This window comes from Capricornis sumatraensis, chromosome 11 (assembly GCF_032405125.1).
Source record: "Capricornis sumatraensis isolate serow.1 chromosome 11, serow.2, whole genome shotgun sequence".
NCBI lineage: Eukaryota > Metazoa > Chordata > Mammalia > Artiodactyla > Bovidae > Capricornis > Capricornis sumatraensis.
Window position 1 is genome coordinate 49855417 of NC_091079.1, and position 16607 is coordinate 49872023.

Sequence of the window (16607 nt, forward strand, 5' to 3'; positions counted from 1 at the left end):
CGGCCTTTGAGAATTTGCCTTTCTCATATGGCACTGGGGAGGGATGGAGTGAGCGAAGGCTCGCCCTACAATAACATGCCACTTCCACAGTAAAAAGTGTAAAAATAACATGCGGTTTGCAGATACCAGAAGAGGTCTCCAGTGGGTCCAATTTGGGTGGAGCCACAGAAAGCACGATGTCTGGGCAGCTTGTCTGGCCTGTAGGTACCCCCAGGCAACAGGGACTCACTTCATCTAACCAGCCTCGACCCATGCATCCTGAGCATGTGTTTACCTAGGTCCACTCGCAACCACGGTCAAGGTCATTGACAAGTGAAGAAGAATGAGTCTCGGGGCACTTTTCTAGAGCAGCTTATGCAGTTTAAAGGTCAGTGCCTTCTTCCCCTGGTACTTTTATCACATGAGCAGCCTGACGGCATAATATATGCCTTTGCTCCAGTCACTGATGAGAAAATACATTTCCCTTCGGTTTTCATCTAGAAGACAAGGTGTCATTTGAATAACTTGCCTAATTTTTCTTCCTATTGAGTAGTGTTTTTTTTTTCCTCCCCCAGATCTTTCCCTAAGGCAGCTCTTTATTTCAGTAGGAAATGCCAATGTTGATATGTTATTGTTGTGTATTTATATCATCCACAGGGCTGTCAGAAATCCTGATGATCTTGAAGCAAGGTCTAATATGCACTTGGCAAGTGCTTTTGCTGGCATTGGCTTTGGAAATGCTGGTGTTCATCTATGGTGAGCAAATCTGAAATTTTATTTCTTCACCTAAGCTATTGCCCTTAAATTTTATTTCAATGTCTATCAATCATTTAGGATGTGTTGTAAGATTTTAAACATGCTATAGAAAAAAGAAATTTAACTTAGGGTCCTGTAATATTTTCTTAGCTCAAATGCAGTTTATTGAGTCATAGATTTTTTTTTTCCTTTTGGTAACAGCCTTATTGACATATTATTCATACCCTATAAAATTTGCCCTTTAAAAATGTATAATTCCGTGGGCTTTAGTATATTCACAAGTCGTGCTACCATTACAATAATCAATTTAGAACATTTTATCACCTTTGAAAGAAATCTCATATATCTTAACTGTCACCCACCAATTCTCCTATACCCTCAGTCTTAAACAACTACTAATCTACTTTGTCTCTATAGACTTGCCTTTTCCAGCTATTTCATAGAATGGAAGCAAATGATATGTGGTCTTTTCTGTCTTGCTTCTTAAATTCAGCATCATGTTTCCATGGTTCATCCCATACACGTTATCAGTACTTCTTTCCTTTTTCTCGCCAAGTAAGGTTCCATTGCATGGATATACCGCATTTTATTTACTCATCAGATGATGGATATTTGGGTTGTTTCCACTTTTTTGGTTATTATGAATAGTGCTGTTATGAAAAATCATGTATAAGTGTTCCTGTGGACATACGTTTTCACGTCTATGGAGTATATATCTAGGAGTGAAATTGCTGGGTCACATGGTAACTCTGTGTTTAAATTCTGAGGTATTGCCAGGCTGTCTTCCAAAAAGGCTGTACTATTTTGCATTCCTACCAGCAGTGGATGGAGTTTCTGATTTCTCTACATCCTTGGCACCTGTCATGGATTTTTCAAACACCAAATGCAGGATTTTCTTCTCCTGATCTCTCTCAAAAAGAAAGGGATTAGAATATTTGTTGATAGCCCAGAATTAATCTGTTTGATCAGAAATGTATTGGTATGTTGCTTTAAAACTGAAAATCGGTGAACATGGAAAATTAAGAGCTGGCCCTTGCCCTGTATGGGAGGGGAGTTTGGAAGAGAATGGATACATGTATATGTATTGCTGCATCCCTTTGCTGTTCACCTGAAACGATCACAACATTGTTCATTGGCAATATCCCAATACAAAATTAAAAGTTTTTTTAAAAGAATTGGCCTTTGCTAGGGAAGTGCAATGAAATGGTCACCCTCAAACTCTGCTGCTGAGAGGAGCACAGATTGGCACCAACTTTCTAAGAAGCAAATGAGCAAAATCTACCCAGAGCTTGGAAAATGTCTCTACCCTTTGCCCCATGAATTCTACTTTTAGGAATGTAGCTGAAAGAAATACTCATGATATGATCAGAGACTTTCCTTATGAGGATATTCATCTAAAAAGTTATTTATAATTGAATATTTTAAGAGTAACCTAAATTCCCAACAGTTTGAGAATGGTTAACTAAATTTCAGTATTCAAAGAATAAACCATCAAAAGTAATGTTTTAAAAGAGTAAAAATTATATGGGAAAGTATTTTTAAAGAATAATAAGTAACTATGTGCATGCATGCTAAGTTGCTTCAGTCATGTTTGACTCTTTGTGACCCCATGGACTATAGCCCGCCAGGCTCCTCTATCCATGGGGATTCTCCAGGCAAGAATACTGGAGTGGGTTGCCATGCCCTCCTCCAGGGGATCTTCTCAACCCAGAGATCGAACCTGTGTCTCTTACATCTCCTACATTGGCAGGCAGGTTCTTTACCTCCAGCACCACCTGGGAAGCCCTAAGTCAACAGCAGTGTTTAAAACTGAATGCACAATACAATCATAAATTAAAGATACATGTAAGAAGACTAGAAGGGGATATCCTATAATGGTTATCTTGAAGAAATAGGATTATGGATCATTTTTATTTTTTACAACAAATATATATAATGGTTAAGAGAAATCAAACTAAAGTATTGGATACTGTTAGAAAGGTACTTTGAAAACTACATGAATCCTTTCATATAGTGGAAGAACACCAAGCCATAATTTCCTGAATACTATGGAGCCTGAAAACGGTAAAGCACGTTCCTCTCCAACAACTCAGAGAGCTTATACCTTCTGATCTGCTTTATGAGTGATGACAGGCATGGGGCACCTTTTTTTTTGGATAACCATACAATTCACCAAAACACTTCATCTTTCTATGAAATATAAATTTTTTACTGACTTAAAACAAAGTCATCCAATAAAACCCACATTAACAGACTTACAGACCCTTTTACTATAAAGATATTAACTTCTCACAGTGTTTATCTTCTGGGTTATCTTATAAACTATTGTATTGTCCTATTTGTTCACTAAGAATTTGAGAGAGTATAGAGATTTCCCATTAAAACAAACAGAAAAAATCCCCACAAATGAAAACCATGGTGCCTTTTCTCGAGAGCCTTACAGACTGAAATAATCATGTATGACTCAGTTCCCATTAGTACATAGCATTTAAAAGAACGTATTAATCACTGGCAAGACGGATCACTGGCGGAACAAGTTTGCACGTCTAGCACAGTACATCTTGGTTCATAAAACTCCCACCAATATATTCAGTTTGTGAAGGAGCACATTGCCAAGGCTGTGCCGAGCAAGATAGAAAATGCATACCCTGAAGACTGTTAAAAAGAAACTTCAAAGTGAATTCTTGATTTCTTCACGATCATAAGGTTAACCAATGTGCTCAAGGAGCAACTTCGACGTCAGTACTTTTTAATGGCATGTAGTGCTACCAGCATTTGATTTTGAACATTTCAGCAGTTTTGTCAGTGAATATGCCAATTATCAATTGCATAATAATATATCCTCATAGGAATCAAAGAAAACAAAACGTCTAACCTTGTGGGTTAATAATACTGTCAAGAGACTGTGAGGGGCTCTCCCATAAGAGTATCTTTGTATTGTTAACTTGAATTTCTGTTAGATGTATGTCAATATAAGGACTTTATTTTTTTTCTAGCCATGGAATGTCTTACCCAATTTCGGGCTTAGTGAAGACTTATAAAGCAAAGGATTACGATGTGGATCATCCCCTGGTGGTAAAATCATAATAAATGCCTTAATTTAATCTTAGATTCCTGTCAATTGCCATCAGTGTTTTTTAATTCTTGATTGTTTGGAATACAGGATAAAGTAATTCAGTATCTAGAATATTCAAGCTGAAGACCAGCCTTGCCCCAGCAGTCACCATGTTTCCTTTCTCCCCAGCCTCACGGCCTTTCTGTGGTACTCACCTCCCCAGCAGTGTTCACGTTTACATCACAGATGTTTCCTGAGCGGCACTTGGAAGTGGCAGAAATATTGGGTATGAACCGTTCCTCATAACTCTGTGACCCACATCTATGGAGCATTTCCTAAGATTGCTTCTGAAGATAAGCCATAAAGATTAATACCAAAAATACTGATTTGAGATAATCTCATAATAAAGTGTCAGTGACCTTCCCAGATTCCTATCTAGCACTACAATTCTGTAATTTTGTGTTTCTAAGAGTCTATTAGCAATGAAATGGAACCAAGTATTGCTTACTTTAAGTTTATAGTAATAATATTTCCACTGTTTTTATCTCCAAGGAAAGTTAAATTCTGTATACTATTCATGTTACTAATGATTCTTGTTTTAATGGGAAATAAAATGAGTCTAAATCAGGAAGAGTAAATTCCCAACTATAGAGAACCTAAACAACTAGAAACTTTACAAAAAGTTCCCCAAAGAAGAATCTGTTTGCTCTTCTGTTGATAAATCATGTCTATAATAAGATACCCACCGTGCCTTTTGAATCTTACAAGAAATACATGTATGATCACTTTGTGTGTGTGCTTAGTTGCTCAGTCATGTCTGACTCTTTGTGACCCTATGGACTGTAGCCCACCAGGTTCCTCTGTCCTTGGAATTTCCCAGGTAAGAATACTGGAGTGGGTTGCCATTTCCTCCTCCAGGGGATCTTCCCGACCCAGAGATCAAACCATCCTCTCTTGCATTGGCAGGTGGATTCTTTATCACTGAGCCACCTGGGAAATTGGCCATTATATATTTTGATTCCGTGTAATCAAAATCAATAATGTATCTTAGATCATTTTAACTTTATACCTGTCTGTTCTCTTTCCTACCTTCTCTTTTTTTCTAAAACACTTCTTATGAAAACCTGGATGTTTGGATGATGTGTTTTATGGCAGCAACCTTGAGAACATAAAAACCTCATAAACCCCATTTCGTGTGTCACCCTCCACTTAATCCACATTTGAGCTACCGCTATGTAATACAGACTGGTCTTGTCAGGCAAGCTTTACTTTCTGTCCAGCTGCTCTCCCAACTAGCTCTGTATCTCGTTCTATTTATACCTTTGCCTGGATTTCTTAAACAGTTCTCTCTGTCAGAGAACAGAGAGGCTAAACCTAATCTGTGTGGAGGCAAACCGTACATACGAGGCTCTTTTTGACCAATACAGAGAAAGTGGACTTGGACTATAGCATGGGGCATTTTGGATAACAAATAATGCTACAATCTGTTCACAGACTGCTTCACTTCCTGGCAGTGAATGTGTCTAGCTAGAATAGATGGGGGACAAGGGTGCTAAGGGTTTGGGATTGGTTCTCTTCCTCTGAGAACTGTCACTGCCACCCTGCCTGAGGGCAGAACCCCCTGGCCCTTCCAGACTGACATCTCTATGATTTTGTGCATTAATTAGTAATCATGTCCAGATTGTTGTTCAGTCGCTCAGTCGTATCTAACTCTTTGCGACCCCATGAAATGCAGCATGCCAGGTTTCCCTGTCCATCACCATCTCCCAGAGTTTGCTCAGACTCATGTCCATTGAGTCAATGATACCATCCAGCCATCTTCTGCCCTTGCAAATCTCTAGCCCTTGGCAGCCTTCTTCCTTATTCACTGATATGATTGAAGTTCACTGCTCACTCATGCCCGACTCTTGGTGACCCCATGGACTGTTGCCCACCTGGCTCCTCTGTCCTGGGATTTCCCCGGCAAGAACACTGGAGTGGGTTGCCATTTCCTACATATTAAATACTGCTTTCTAAAAGACGCCTTGTTCTTAAATTTGCCCGAAAGGTTCTGTAAAAGATATTTAAAGGAACCTGCCCTTTGGCAACAGAGCCCCCCAAAATTCTCTAGCTGTAGACAGGAGATATATTCCTTCTCTGGCCATACTGAATCCATTTGTCATCTCATTTTCCTCCTTTTTGGCAGTCAGTGGCAGAGTATTTTGAACTTCTGTCTTGTCTCACAAGGTGTGTTTGCACAGGGCTTGTCTTCTTTTCTTCAGCTGTGACTCTGAGAAGGGACACTGAAAGCATAGACCTCTAGATGTCAGCAGATTCCAAGCCCTGAAAGTTACATAAACTTTTCTCCTACAGATTTTCTCAGTCCTCCTCAGTCAAACGCCAGCCTTCTTTCTTGGTCTCCTTCCTGTGCCTCTTTTCTTGGCTCTGTTCCTCTTCCCACCACACAGCGGGCCAGGTGCCCATTGGAGATGTGAGAGCCAAGTGAGCCCCCAGCCCGCACCCCGGCTTCTCTCTGGAGGGGCTCCCAGTCTGGCCCATTGCTGGCGGGGCTGGCCACTGGGCTGGTCCTCCAAAGGAAGGCACAGCGGTGCCCTTGTCCTGGGGTGAGGGAGCCGGCAGCAGGTTATGTATTCAGCTAGCCTGGGGCTGAATCACACCCAGGCCTGGCTTCCCCCTCTCGCTACAGTCAGCGCTTTGTGTCTTCCAGGAGCTGACACCCGCACTGCCAGGAGGCCAGATGCTGGGCCTGTCTTGGCAGACACGCTGCGGAAATTCTTATTCGATCTGGATGTGGATGACGGCCTGGCTGCCATTGGCTACTCCAAGGCCGACATCCCTGACCTGGTGAAAGGAACGCTGCCCCAGGTAAGAGACACAGCCACCCTCACTCCCGTCTGAGAAGCACCGAGCTGCAGGAGAGATGGTGTCCATCTGGGGCATCTTAGAGGGGGAGATGGAAACCCAGATCTACCCACACCAGGCAACAGCTCCCCGTTTCCCCATTGAAAGGGGTCAAGGCTCCCTTACCCTGTCTTCTTCCATAAACTGTGGCTTGTGTGCAGCTTTGATGATGTAACGAAGGGATTCTTTATAAAAACTTAAGACAAAAACAACCAAGCTTATTTTGAGTATAGCAGAATTTCCCTTTTCTCCATTTCTGCTCTTTCAAGAGTCCCCTGTGAAACTATGTGAAGTTAAAAGGACCACTAATGTTCTTTGCCAGTATAAAGAGTTACAAATTCTACTACTTTGTGAAGAACAGACATGGCCTTTAAATGAAGATGATGATGAAATCACTTTTTAACTTATTTTAGATCTTGTAGATTCTATACATATACATATGTATACATATCTGTGTCACTTTGTCTTATTTTTATGTTCCTGAGCAGCTGTCCTTTACGTGGTAGAACCATAACAGATGTAAAGTTTCCCCTCTCAAGGCTCTTATGAAAAGAGTTTATTCCCCTTTGGACATTTCCATTTAAGATCAGATACCCCAGGTGGTATAGCACCAGAACCTGATAGCCCAAGACACTGTTCATTGTAATTTACCGTAAAACAGAGAGCTCAGAGCCATGAGATGGCACCATGCTTACCAGGTCCAGAGCACTCACTAAGTCCTCCTATCCAAGACGGGGAAGGCAAGGATCACCTAAACACTGTACGGATACACAGAAAAGGTAAAAACTCTAATTCAAAAAGATAAATGCACCCCAATGTTCATAGCAGCACCATTCACAATAGCCAAGACACGGAAAAAACCTAAGTGCCCATCAACAGATGTATTGGCTTAAGAAGACGTGGTACCTATATAAAATGGAATATTACTGAGTTGTAAAAGAATGAAATATTGTCGTTTACAGCAACATGGATGACCTAGAGAATATCATACTAAGTGAAGTAAGTCAGACAGAGAAAGACAAATATATGATACCATTTATGTGTGGAATATAAAAAAACAATACAAATGAATCTATATACAAAACAGAAATAGACTCACAGACATAGAAAACAAAGTTATAGTTACCGAAGGGGAAAGGGAAAGAGGAAGGGATAAATTAGATGCATGGGATTAACAGATACAAACTACTATATATAAAATAGATAAGCAATAAGGATTTATTGTATAGCATAGGAAACTATATTTATTATCTGATAATAGTCTACAATGGAAAATTATCTGTGTTTATATATGTGCATGCATGCTATGTTGCTTCAGTCTTGTCTGACTCTTGGTGACCCCATGGACCGGGCTCCTCTGTCCATGGAATTCTCTAGGCAAGAATACTGGAGTGGGTTGCCATGCTCTCTTCCAGGGGATCTTTCCAACCCAGGGATTAAATCATGTCTCCTGCATTGGCAGGCAGATTCTTTACCTCTGAGCCACCTGGGAAGCCCCATGTGTGTACGTATATATATTCAGTTATACATATATGTATATATACACATATATATATATACTTTGCTATACCCCTGAGACTAACACAATATTATAAATCAAATATACTCCTATTTAAAAAAACACTGTGAGGATAAGGCAGTTCTCCCCAGAGTCATGACATTCATGTATCTATCCCTGACATTGTTGTTTAGTCACTAAGTCATGTCCTACTCTTGCGACTCCATGGACTGTATAGCCTTCCAGGCTCCTCTGTCCATAGGATTTTCCAGGCAAGAATACTGAAGTGGGTTGCCATTTCCTTCTCCATCACTGACATTGGAACAGAGTGAACAGCTAGACTCTCCACTCACACAGCATCCTGCTGACCACAGTGGCAATGCTTTTCCCTCAGCCCATTTCAGTTAAGCAAAAGTCTCAGACTTGCTTCTTCTCCACTTAGCAAGTACTAAGAATGTTGAAGACCTTGCATAATATCATAATATCATATTTGTATGGATTGGTTTCACAGACTTACCTGTCCATAGGAGCCAGGTATATAATAGCAATGAACAAAGTAATTTTTGTTCACTAGGACTTTAGTGAACTGGAAAGCACACAACCCATTTCATTGGGTGAGCAGCTTTTCAGCTACAATTTATTATCACCAAACATAAATTCAGGTCCCAGTGATGGTAGAAATTTCCATTTTTAAGAGAAGTCAGCAGTTGGGATGTTTGTATTGAATTCCCTGATTTCCCAATGCACAAACAAAACATAGCCCATGGGCACCAGTTTTCCTGATTGAGGGTCAGGTCCAGAGTAGGCTCAGTTGCATCCAAAAATGTAAATGAATCAGAAAAAGAGGAATCTCTAAGAGACCCTGGTTCTAAACCATTGTCCTAACCTGTAAGTCCAAGGGACTAAATTAAAAAAAAAAAAAACCATCACAATTATTTTATCCAAACCTACTAAAGTTCCATGAAGTTAGGACCCTGTTTTGTTCATTCATCTTCTACAGCACCTGACGTGAGCTCACAAACATCTTAAAGGGGCAGCCCTCTCCTCCTAAATCTTCTGTCCATATGAGCTTAATGACTGAATGGTGGACACTTTTTGAGCAATTTCCTTAGATTTAATAGGACTCAGCCAATGACAAAGATCCATGAAAACCCATTCAGTGACATCAGAGATCAAGTGATCACTATAATTTTGATGACTGGCTCTTATAGTTCTTAGAGCATGGTCATAACAGTATCCACTCTTCAGGAGGTCCTCTGAAAAGCTATGCCTATTTATCCCAGGAAAGTGTCCAGAAATATGTGTTGTTCATTAGCCTCCAAGAATAGTATCCATCATTTTCAGATGAAACTGGACGATGTGCTGTACTGTGCTTAGTCACTCCGTCATGTCTGACTCTTTGCAACCCCATGGACTGTATACTGCCAGGCTCCTCTGTCCATGGGGATTCTCCAGGCAAGAATACTGGAATGGGTAGCCTAGCCCTTCTCCAGGGGATCTCCCCTACCCAGGAATAGAACCAGGATCTCCTGCATTGCAGGTGGATTCTTTACCAGCTGAGCTACAGGGAAGCCCGAAACTGGGTGATAGCCTCAGCCATTTAATTGCTAGTGACAGTGCATCTCTAGCCATCAGCACACAGCAGCAGGTGTGGACAGTTTTAATTCTACTCTACCCAGGCTTCTACTTTCAAAAGCTGTTCCAAATGGCAACAGGTCCAGACTAACACTTGAGACCATCCACTAAAATAGCAAGTTAATTAGGTATCATTCTGAATGACTCAGTGCACATGCCATACTGGGAAATGACAGATAACAGACTAATTTCTTAGTTTCACAAAGGATGCGAGGTAAATTGAACCTTTTGAATACAAGTCATGTCTGTAAAGTAGGGAACCAGGATTTCCTTCAGCTGTGTTCATAAAGCAGCCCGCAACCGGATGCTGCCTTTTTTCCCTTTGATCATGTTTTCACGATTAGGAGAAACACAGTTCATTTGAATTCACTGGCGCTAGTTCAATTTTGAAGTCAACATGAGAGATTTATATGTGTATATAAGGGGAAGGGGGGAATAGTCATAGGACTTTAAAAGGAATTTTAGGAATAAGCTTATCTATTTTTCTGTTGAATTACTAAAGGATTTTGGTTTAGTTTTTGGATTTTGTGGGGGGGACGTTTGCAGTAAACATTTTGCAGGAGTGCTATGGCAGTTTCAGAATGGCGCACACGCAGCAGACTCATCTTCACTTGTTAGGTGGACTGTAGCCAGCCAGGCTTCACTGGTTGCTGCAGAGAACATCACCAGAAAGGATGCTTTGTGTAGTCGACACTCGATAAGGCTTCTTTTATGTTTAGCAAAGGGGAATCGGTTTTCGCTGGAAGGAACAACCAGGCCAGTCATTCCTGACCAAACAGCACAGCCCCTACTGGTGGCAGCGCACAGGAGCCCAGAGGACAGAGGTGTCCAATCGCCATAGCCTGGCTGCTTGGGGGCAGGCAAAAATACATGAATCTTCCAGGCTAGATTTCTGAAACCTCTGGAAAGAAACATTTACATCTCAAATCAAAACATCTCATTACTGAGAAGAGCTGTGGACCAAAGTGAGCACTTCCACCCCCTGGCAGACAGGACCATTGAAATGCTGCTTTATGAGTGAGCTAAAAGTGGTAGTCTGAATTTATTTCGGTGTCTGCGTTACTCACGTCCTTCAGTCTTGTGTGTCTATAAATAATAGCATGGTGCAGAGCATGTCTGATTCCTCAGATATTAGCTTTTACCGGGCACGGGTGATCCGTGCAAGGAAATATCACAGACTTTAAGGAAATTTGACTTCCCTGGTAGCTCAGACGGTAAAGCATCTATCTACAATGTGAGAGACCTGGGTTCGATCCCTGGGTTGGGAAGATTCCCTAGAGAAGGAAATGGCAACCCACTCCAGTACTCTTGCCTTGAAAATATCATAGACAGAGGAGCTTGATGCAGGCTACTATTCATGGGGTCGCAAAGAGTCGGGCACAACTGAGCGACTTCACTTTAAGGAAATATCACAGATCTTACCCCCGTGGAACCCGTTGTTTGTTGTTGTTGTCGTTGTTGTTTAGCAATGAAGTCATGTTTGTTTTGTGACCCCTTGGACTGTAGCCTGCCTGGCTTCTCTTTCCATGGGATTTCTCAGGCAAGAACAGTGGAGTGGGCTGCCATTTCCTTCTGCAGAGGTTCTTCCCAACCCAGGGATTGAACCTGTGTCTCTTAGGTCTCCTGCATTGGCAGGCAGGTTCTTTACCACTGAGCCACCAGGGAAGCCTGGAACCAATTGTTGGGAGTCAGAAATGTGAAAAAGAAACTGAGCTCAGCTTGGCCTGAGCTGAGAGTCCTGAACTACGTCACCCAAGATGAACAGGGTTGTTTTAAGAGCCCTTGAATCTTCCCCTGTGGCTCAGCCTGCAATGCAGGAGATTCAGGTTTGTCCCTGGGTCAAGAAGATTCCCTGGAGGAGGGCATAGCAACCCACTCCAGTGTTCTTGCCTGGAGAATCCCATGGATGGAGGAGCCTGGCAGGCTACAGTCCCTACGATTCCAAAGGGCTGGACACGGCTGAGCGACTGAGCACGCGTGCACAAGTGTCCTTGAGCTCATCAGATAAGACTCTGCTGTTATGAACAGAATGTGGCCATCTCCAGCCACAGCAAATACCCAACTGCAGTCCTGGACCCGCCACAAACAAGCGTGTACATAAGTCACCGTGAACAAGTCTCTGCCATGCTGTGGATTTTCAAAATTCTTTAGCATCTGTACAAGATGTGTTGGGATAAGAGCTTTACCTTGGCTTCACCCTTGCTCTTCAGCAGTGTCCCTGAGCCTTCTTCTATCTGTCCATCCATTCCTGTTTTTTCAATTGTGGTTAAACATACCTGACATAAAATTTACTATTTTAATCATTTTTAAGTGTACAACTCAATGCCATTAAGTACACATAAGTGGTATGCAACCATCAACACTATCCATTTCCAGGATTTGATTTTTTCATTTCCAGAACTTCTTTTTTGGCTGCGTTGGATTGTCCTTGCTGCATGCAGGTTTTCTCTGGTTGCAGCAAGCAGGGGTCACTCTCTGACTGCGGTGCTCGGGCTTCTCATTTCAGTGGCTCCTCTCGCTGTGGAGCTCCAGCTCTAGGGTGCACTGGCTTCAGCGGCTGTAGCACATGACTCAGTCACTGCACGCTCGTGGGCATGCCCCAGATCAGGGATCACACCGGTGTCCGCTGCACTGCAAGGCAGATTCTTAACCACCAGGGAAGCCTCCAGAATTTTTAAATCACCCCAGATAGCAGCTCTTCTCTATCGCTGAATGGTAAACAGTAACTCCCCACACTCAGAGGAAGAGTCCCAGCCTGGGGCAGCCTCTATTCTTTCTGTCACTCTGAATTTGCCTATCCTAGGTACTTCATGTAAGTGGAATCATACAGTATTTGTCCTTTTGTGTCTGCATAATGTCTTCACTTAGCATAATGCCTTCAGTGTGTCAGAATGCCATTCCTTCTTATGGCTGAATAACATTTCGTCATGCGGATAGGCCGCATTTTGTTTATCTGTTCAACTGCAGCTGGGCACTTGGGTTGTTCCCACTGGTCGGCTACTGTGAATAGTGTAACTGTGAACATCAGTGTACAAGTATCTGTTTTAGTCCTCGCTTTCAGTTCACCTGGGGATATATCCAAGGAACAGGCGTGTTGGATCACAGGGTAATACTGTGTTTACCTGACAAGCTGCCATAGTGGCTGTACCATTTACAGTCTCACCAACAATGCACGAGGGATCCAGTTTCTCTGCAGTTTCACCATTATTTTCCATTCTTTGGATAGCCATCCCAATAGGTATGAATGGCAACTCACGGTTTTCACTTGTATTTTCCTAATGACATTGAGCATCATTTCATGTGCTTGTTAGCCACATATCTTCTTTGAAGAAACATCTGTTCAACTCCTTTGTCTATTTTTGAGTTGAGTTGTTTGGAGTTTTTAGCTATTTAGTTGTAGCAATTATGTATCTATTTTGGATACTAACCCCTTATCAGATATATATATGATTTGAAAATATTCTCTCCCATCCTGTAAGGTTGTCTTTTCACTCTTGATATAGTATCCCTTGAGGCATAAAAGTTTTAAATTTTGATGTAGTCCAGTTTATCTCTTTTTTCTTTTGTTGCTTGTTTGCTGATGTCATATCCAAGAAATCACTGCTAAACCCAGTCATTAACATTTTCCCGTTTTCTTCTAAGAGTTTTAAGGTTTTAGCTCTTACATTTAGGTCTTTATATTTAGATGCATTTAAAGTTAATTTTTTTTAATGCGTCCTTCCTTCTTTTCATTCTTACTTTTACCTCACAAATACTTACTGGCGTCTTAATATATATCATGAATTGTATGGGATACAGCTAAGAAAATAAAGTCCCTTCCATCCCTCATGGATCTTACATTCTAGTGAGGAAGACAGACAATGGACATCTGATCAAATCTATAAATAAGATATGAATGAAATCACTTCACATAATGATAAGCAGTCTGAAGGAATCCTGGGTGATGAGATAGTGATTTCACATGGGACAGTGTGGCAGGAACTCCAGCGGATGTGGTCAGAGAAGGCCTCTGGAGGCTGAGGCAGATGGGTGAAGAGCTGAGAGAAGCATTTCAGGCAGAGGGGAAAGACCCTGAGATAGGGTGAAGGCAGCATTTTCATGGGACTGAAAAGGGATGGTGGGTCCACGTGAGTTGAGTGAGTGTGAGAAGAATCAGAGCTAGGGGGAGAAGCAGGGCCAGGTCTGGCTGGGGTTAGGGGATATGGTTTTGTTCTTCTAATTGCATTGGAGGGTGTTAAGCAAGGAAATGGTGTGATCAAACTTGTAATGCGGGACCATCACTCTGGCTGCCGTGGGGGAGAATGGCCTGAAGAGGCTGAGAGTGGAGCAAAAGTGGAAGTAGCTCTTAGAGGACTTTCAAGTGGGACAGGAGCATGCAGTGAGTAAGACAGGCTGTGATGGATGGAGAGGTGAGAAGCGGTCTGACTGGGGATTTATTTGGCAGGTAAATCTGACAGACTTGCTGATGGACTGAACTTGCAGAGAACAGAAAGAGCAATCAAAGATGACTCCTAGGGACTTCGCTGGTGGTCCAGTGGCTAAGACTTCATGTTCCCAATGCAGGGGACCTGGGTTTGATCCCTGGTCAGCGAACTAGATCCCACATGTTGCAACTAAATATCCTTCGTGCTACAACCAAGCCCTGGAGCAGCCAAATAATTTTTTTTCTTTTAAGGGATGACTCTAGGTTTTTGCCTAAGGAAAAGTGGAAGGTGGAGTCAGGTCCTGTCTTATATACGTGAACCTTGAGATGCCAGTGTCCCCTCCCACCATCTTTATTCATCCAGTAACTGTTGAGCACCTGTTTGCTGTGTGGGGTGCTGGCCACAGCCCTGCCCCATGGACCTTCCCCCTTCTACCAGGTGTGCCCTCACACCAGTGCTCATCACAGAAAACAGATCCAGAGACCCACAAAAACCCAAGCAAACACTGGCATGTTTCTTAATTTCCTTTAGGCCTGGAAACCTGGGGGTTAGGAGCCACTGACAGGAGTGACCATAGCAGCAGGAGGTGCTGGTGTCTTTGCTGACTCGGCTCAGTGATCACTGGAGAAATGAAGGGAATCATGGAATTTGTTTGAGGAGGTAGAGATAAAATCTTAGTTAATATATATTTTTTTAAGTTACTTGTTGCCTGCAGCCTGAAAGTTAATGTCCTGGTGAAGTCCTTCCTAATATACCTTAAGTCCAAGTTGCAAAGTCTTTGAAGTCAAGGATGACCCTGTTCTATTTTCCTTGGCAGCACATGCAGGGCTTGGGGCCGTGCCCTCTGCACAAGGAGAGCCTGGCAGGGGTGCCTGATCCACATAGCTTGGTCACTGTTCAGTTCAGTTCAGTTCAGTTCAGTCGCTCAGTCATGTCCGACTCTTTGCGACACCATGAATCGCAGCACGCCAGGCCTCCCTGACCATCACCAACTCCCAGAGTTCACTCAGACTCACGTCCATTGAGTCAGTGATGCCATCCAGCCATCTCATCCTCTGTCGTCCCCTTCTCCTCCTGCCCCCAATCCCTCCCAGCATCAGAGTCTTTTCCAATGAGTCAACTCTTCGCATGAGGTGGCCAAAGTACTGGAGTTTCAGCTTTAGCATCATTCCTTCCAAAGAACACCCAGGACTGATCTCCTTCAGAATGGACTGGTTGGATCTCCTTGCAGTCCAAGGGACTCTCAAGAGTCTTCTCCAACAGCACAATTCAAAAGCATGTAGGTGGTGTTTTTCCCAAAGCTGGTGAGCTTCTGAACATTTGGGTAGAAGGCCCTCAGGCAACAGTAATGGCTTTTGAAAGCTTTGTGGGAAAGAGGTATCACTTGATAAATTCTGAGTTGGGAATCAGCGAGTACGAAGCCAACAAGAAATATGACTTTTAAAACTATGACTACTATCAAGTTTCTCATGACTGAGTTAATTTACATACGAGTAGCTTTTACAAACGTCTTTGCAAAGCCCTGGGTAACTATTTTGTTTACTGTTTCAGGAAAGAGTCACCAAGCTTGCACCACGCCCTCAGTCAGAAGAGGATCTATCTGCTCTGTTTGAAGCATCAATGAAACTGTATTAATTTTCATTTTCACTGAAAGACCTACCCTTGGCCATCGTAGTTCTGATAACAGAAGATGATCTAGCAAGAATTTTGTCTTTTCGCCTCCACATATAACTCCCTCATTACCAGCTTGAATGTGAGATAAATTTATCCTGTAGAAGATTCCCTGATGCTCCAAGTCCAGCTACTTCCATAGGGCAGGCTGGACAAATGCCCACCATGCTGGACCCTCAGACAGACTTCAGAGATCCATGTTCCTACCCCAAACCCTGCAGACTGCCCCTGCTCCATGAATCAAAAGGGCAAATACTCAATATCTACCAAAAATGTTAATGCATGTACTCTTTGCCCAGTAATCAACCCCACATCTAGAAATGTATTCTATAAAATTCTAGCACAAGTGTGTAAAGAAATATGGCAAGAGTGTTTCTGGCAGTACATTTTCTAATAATAAAAAATTTGAAAGAACTTAAGTATTTATTAATAGTGTATAGATAAATAAATCGTGTGTGCTCAGTTGTTCAGTCGTGTCCAACTCTTTTCCACCCCATAGACTGTAGCCCACCCCTCTGTCCATGGGATTTCCTGGGCAAGAATACTGGAGCTGGTTGCCATTTCCTCCTCCAGGAAATCTTACCAACCCCAGGGATCAAACCCAATTCTCTTGCATCTCCTGCATTGGCAGGCAGGTTCTTTACCACTAGCGCCACCTGGAAAGTTCTAGGTTTCAGTGTACTTGCAG

At 42.4% G+C, this 16607-nt stretch overlaps 1 protein-coding gene across 1 annotated transcript in view; it reads left to right on the plus strand.

The window, feature by feature from the left end:
• Positions 1-16212, plus strand: part of ADHFE1 (alcohol dehydrogenase iron containing 1) — a 32922-nt gene extending 16710 nt beyond the window's left edge. The window contains exons 10-14 of the mRNA XM_068983961.1: positions 637-735; positions 3732-3810; positions 3980-4076; positions 6498-6655; positions 15800-16212. Of these exons, the coding sequence (XP_068840062.1) occupies positions 637-735; positions 3732-3810; positions 3980-4076; positions 6498-6655; positions 15800-15883 (517 nt within the window). The 3' untranslated portion in view covers positions 15884-16212. The remainder of the gene's footprint in view (positions 1-636; positions 736-3731; positions 3811-3979; positions 4077-6497; positions 6656-15799) is intronic.
• The last annotated feature ends 395 nt before the right edge of the window (positions 16213-16607 follow it).